This window comes from Gopherus flavomarginatus, chromosome 1 (assembly GCF_025201925.1).
Source record: "Gopherus flavomarginatus isolate rGopFla2 chromosome 1, rGopFla2.mat.asm, whole genome shotgun sequence".
Lineage (NCBI taxonomy): Eukaryota > Metazoa > Chordata > Testudines > Testudinidae > Gopherus > Gopherus flavomarginatus.
The window spans coordinates 174,186,312-174,191,556 of record NC_066617.1 but is presented as its reverse complement, the minus strand read 5'-3'; the positions used below and the strand labels follow the sequence as shown (position 1 = coordinate 174,191,556).

General features: G+C 44.4%; 1 protein-coding gene across 1 annotated transcript; it reads left to right on the top strand.

The window, feature by feature from the left end:
• The first annotated feature begins 3,145 nt into the window (after positions 1 to 3,145).
• On the top strand, positions 3,146 to 5,022 carry LOC127055145 (uncharacterized). Its single transcript, XM_050961799.1, has 2 exons — positions 3,146 to 3,560; positions 4,584 to 5,022. Exons 1-2 carry the CDS (start codon positions 3,167 to 3,169, stop codon positions 4,883 to 4,885), a joined length of 696 nt encoding a protein of 231 aa, XP_050817756.1. The 5' UTR covers positions 3,146 to 3,166; the 3' UTR covers positions 4,886 to 5,022.
• Positions 5,023 to 5,245: the final 223 nt, after the last annotated feature.

Sequence of the window (5,245 nt, the reverse complement as noted above, 5' to 3'; positions counted from 1 at the left end):
ATGCCCCTGTATGCATCAGCTGAGATCAGTGGACATCTCTCTATCTCATCTTTTAATATTCATCAACATTATTTCCTATGATTACACTAAGATCATGTCAAAATAGAGCTATCCCTTCAAAGCCAGAGAAAGCATACTGATCCTACAAACCCTTCTCATATTAGAAATCCAGGGTATTGAATTAATGGATAAGTGTTGCAGGAGTGGACTCTAATTAGTATTTGACAGGTCCTTGTTTGTTTCTACTTAGCTTTTCCTTTGTGCTGCACAGCATGTAGTGTATTTACATTGCTCATGAAAAATAAAGAACATATGGTAAAATAATTATACATCAGTGATTAGCCACAGAGAGGGCAGTTTGTAGATAAGACTTGCTGGGTTCAATTCTGGGTTCTACCAAAGATTTCCTGTGGTACCTTGGTCAAGATACATCTTCTCTCTTAGATGCATCTTTAACCTAAGGATTCTACTATTACTGCCTTTCTCCCAGCCTTTACCTATTTGCCCATTTAGGCTGTAAGCTGTTTGGGGCAGGAACCATCATCATCGCTTACTATAAATTTGTACGAGGCCTACCAGAGTCATCCCTGATCTCTGGGAAGGGAAATACAAATCTTCAGTTTGTATAACTGTGACATTTTGGTGATCGCCCAGACTAGTAAAGGGTTCTGTCACTGCCTGCTTTATAACTGTGTGCGCCTTAATGGGATGCTGTTACGGCTCAGAATCTTGACCCCAGCAGCCAACCCACAAGCATGAAGGTCTCACCCTAGCTTCTATCAGCCTTGTTACTCCTTGCAGGGTGACCCCAAAAGTTCTTCCAGTCCAGAGTCTCACCAAGTCCATCTACCCCAAGCTCTGAACTACCCAATATTTGGTCCTTTCCCACTTACCCCTGAAGGTCTGAAACCAGCCCCCAGTTATCACCTCACTTTGGCACACACATACTCCAGATTGTTTATTTTTATCCCCAAATAGGGGTCTGTTGTGCAAACTAACATCTTATTTGATAGGAAAATGACAGAATCAAATGGTAAAGGAAGTGAACATATACAAGTTAAGCAGAAAATAAACAGACAACTTCAGGCTTTACACTTCTACATCATGTAGAAGTAAATTACCTTTTCTAATACAAGTTACCTATTGCCTTGGAACAGTTTCCCAGATTATTCCCTGCCATAGAGGGGATCCAGCATTCATAGACAGTCCCCCTCCTTTGAGACTGTCCCTCGGTTCTGGATGAAGACGTCAGTTTCAAGCCTCCTTTTAAAAAGGGCTTTTTTTTCCCTCTCTTGATCTATCTCTTAGCAAGATGACTCCTGGTTATTTACGGTGGAGAAATTCTAATTGGGATGTCTCAAGGTTTTCCCATTAACCCTAATGTCCCATCATGTGCCTTTTCCTGGGTTGTACAATGCTAGGTGATTGGACCTAATCTTTTCTCTCCCTGCCTGGCTGTCCACAACCTGCTGCAAGATGGAGCAGGAGCAGCAGAAGCTCTCAAAGTAGGGGGACCACAGGTGCCCCAACTGTAGCCCCACCCCTGCACCACTCCACCTCTTACCCCAAGACCCTGTCCCCTACTAGGTCCTGTCTGCCCCCCCACCCTAATCGCTCACCCTTGCAGCTGTAAAAGGTGGGAGGGACCATTGTCTCTGCCCCCACAGTTCCAGCACCCCTGCATGGAGGTAAAGCTTTATAAACCCTATTATCTATATATATTTATTCAAAACCACACCCTGTTTATGTAGATCATAATGATTAAGTTTTGAATGTTACAGTCTTTCATAAAAGACCTAACAAAATATTTTTATCAACAATAACATTGTATACAATCAGTTCATTCAATTGCTTATTCTTGGCATTGTAGTTTCTGGATACTGACTGTCACTGTAAGTCATAACTCTTGACTTGATAGACTGATCTTAACTGGAGTCAAATGCTATCATATTTTTACTGCCAGAGAGGTGCTCTGTTGGAGGGGTTGTGGGGAAAAGGTGGCAGTTGCATCCAGGAATTAGACAGTTATGGGATGAAATTAAAAAGATTCATCTTATGACCAAATGCGAGCTTCCTAGAGATCCCCTGACCTCCTTCCTTAATGCTATATTAAAGGATCTCCCTTTTAAACAGAACAAATGAATTTCTTTGCCATTGTTTGCAGCAAGACATTGTACGGTATTGCACATTACCAGAAAAATGTGACTCCTCCTCCTCTGTAATTGTGGTATAATAAAATATGGACTGGTGTATTGTAAAAAGCTTTCAAACCAAGTATGTACACAAGATAAGCACCAAAAAGGGGATGGGGTTTCGAAATTTGGTCATCCTTTTTAGCATACTCAAAGGAGAAGGGCTCTCCTGGCCAAAGATTCAGGCTTGCAGGCTGATTCTTTGTTTATTACTACAGGTTAATATTCAACATAGCATGTTGATATTTTATTGTAATTTTGCCTTAACAGAGTTACAAATAAGGCCTTGAGCTTGACTGGGGCCTGTAGGTAGTGCTTTAATACAAATAAGGAATAATAAACATCTTTTTTTAATTGTATTTATTATCCCCATTTGACATGATTTCACCCTAAAATTCTTAAAATTTGATAGAGATTTTAAAAATGAATTACAGTGAAAATAAACCAGAATGACCATTCTAAGACCTGGTCTACACTACGCGTTTAAACCGATTTTAGCACCGTTAAACCAATTTAACACCGCACCCGTCCACACTACGAGGCCCTTTATATTGATATAAAGGGCTCTTTAAATCGGTTTCTGTACTCCTCCCCAACGAGAGGAGTAGCGCTAAAATCGGTATTACCATATCGGCTTAGGGCTAGAGTGGCTGCAAATCGACGGTATTGGCCTCCGGGTGGTATCCCACAGTGCACCACTGTGACCGCTCTGGACAGCAATCTGAACTCGGATGCACTGGCCAGGTAGACAGGAAAAGCCCCGCGAACTTTTGAATTTCATTTCCTGTTTGGCCAGCATGGAGCTCTGATCAGCACAGGTAGCAATGCAGTCTCCTGAGAATAGAAAAAAAGCTCCAGCATGGACTGCACAGGAGGTACTGGATCTGATAGCTATATGGGGAAAGGATTCAGTGCTAACAGAACTCCATTCCAAAAGACTAAATGAAAAAATATTTGAAAAAATTTCCAAGGCTATGATGGAAAAAGGCCACACCAGGGACTCAGTGCAGTGCAGAGTGAAAGTTAAGGAGCTCAGACAAGCCTACCAGAAAACCAAAGCAGCAAACGGAAGGTCCAGGTCAGGGCCAAAAACATGCCGCTTCTACGCTGAGCTGCATGCAATTTTAGGGGGCTGTGCCACCACTACCCCACCCCTGTCCAGGAATTCCAAGGTGGGGGTTGTAATCTCAACCATGGCTGAGGATTCTGCGGAGGGGGAAGATGAGGAGGAGAAGGACGACCTTGCAGAGCGCACACAGCACTCCGTTAGCCCCAACAGCCAGGAGCTTTTTGTGGCCCAGACGGAATTACCCTCCCAGCCCTCCCAAGCCACTAGCCCAGACAGTGAAGCCATGGAAGTGACCTCTGGTGAGTGTACCTTTGTAAATATAAAACATGGTTTAAAAGCAAGCGTTTTTTAATGATTGATTTGCCATGAGGGCTTGGGATGCATTCGCGACCAGTAAAGTTACTGGAAAAGTTTGTTAACATGTCTGGGGATGGAGCAGAAATCCTCCAGGGACATCTCCATGAAGCGCTCCTGGAGGTACTCCAAAAGCCTTTGCAGAAGGTTTCTGGGCAAGGCAGCCTTGTTCCATCCACCATGGTAGGACACTTTACCACGCCATGCATGTAGCAAGTAATCGGGTATCATTGCATGACAAAGCATAGCTGTGTATGGTCCCAGTGATTGCTGGCATTCAAGAAACATCCGTTCTTTATCTCGCTGTGTTATCCTCAGGAGAGTGATATCGTTCATGGTAACCTAGTTGAAATTCAGGAATTTAAGTAAGGGGACAGAGATGGCCATTCCTACTGGGCTGCTTGCCTGTTGCTTAAAAGAAATCCTTCCTTGCTCGTAGCCAAGCGGGGGGAGGGAAATAGCGCTGAGCTTTTTCACGTTTGGCTATCAGGGATCTTCCCTGATACCAGCCACGTGGTGGTGGGGGAGGGAAAGGGGGGTGATTAGCAGTGATCTTCCATGATACCAGCCATGTGGTGGGAGGAAGGGTAAAGCGATCATCCCACAGAATTGGAGTGGGGGGTGGCTTCTGCTGCTGCATGTTAACAGGAAAGAAGCATCACTGAACGGGATTTGCTTGGTTTTTGGGAAAGGAGGGCACTGTGTATATGAAGGCTACAGAAGCCGAAAGACAATGACTTTCCATGGCCGCATGCAAGCTGAATTCTGATGCCCGGGCCTGCGTATGTGAGATCTGTAACACCAGAGCCGCAGGCACTCAATATTAAGATGCAAAATGTGACCTTGTAGTGAAATCACATGTGCTATGTAAGGTGAATAGTGTTGTTCACTGTGAAAGAGTATAACCATTGTTCTGTAAAATGTATCTTTTTAAATACTTCTCTCCCTTTTTTCCCTCCCTCATGCAGGTGCATATTTTTCAAGTCTCCCTACTCCATCTCGAAGGCTATCTCAGATAAGGCGGAGGAAAAAGAAGACGCGAGACGAAATGTTCTCGGAAATCATGGAAGTGACCCGCAATGAAAGAGCTCATCTGAATGAGTGGAAGGACGTGGTATCAAGTTACAGGAAAGATGCCAGTGAATGTGAGGACAGGAGGGACGCTCGAGATGAGAGGTGGCAAAAGGAAGATCAGAGGTGTAGGCAGGAAGATATGCGGTGGCGGGATGCAACGCTGGGGCTGCTGCGTGATCAAACTGACATCCTCTGACATCTGGTGGAGCTTCAGGAAGAGCAGCGGGATCACAGAGTGCAGCTGCAGCCCCTGTGTAACCACCCTCACCACTCACCATGTTCCATATCTTCCTCACCCAGACATGTAAGAACACGTGGGGGAAGGCTTCGTGTACCCGCTCACTCCACTCCCGTGGATAACCCAACCAAAAGGCTGTCGTTACATTGAAATGTTTTTAGTAGCCTTTTCCTTCCCTCCTGTCCTCCTCCCAAACCACACCCAGGATACCTTGTCATTTCTCTCCTTCTTTTTATAATGACTTTTTAATAAAGAATACATGAGTTTTAAACGATCGTGACTTTATTTCCTTAAGCAAGCTGTAATCGAAGGGGGAGG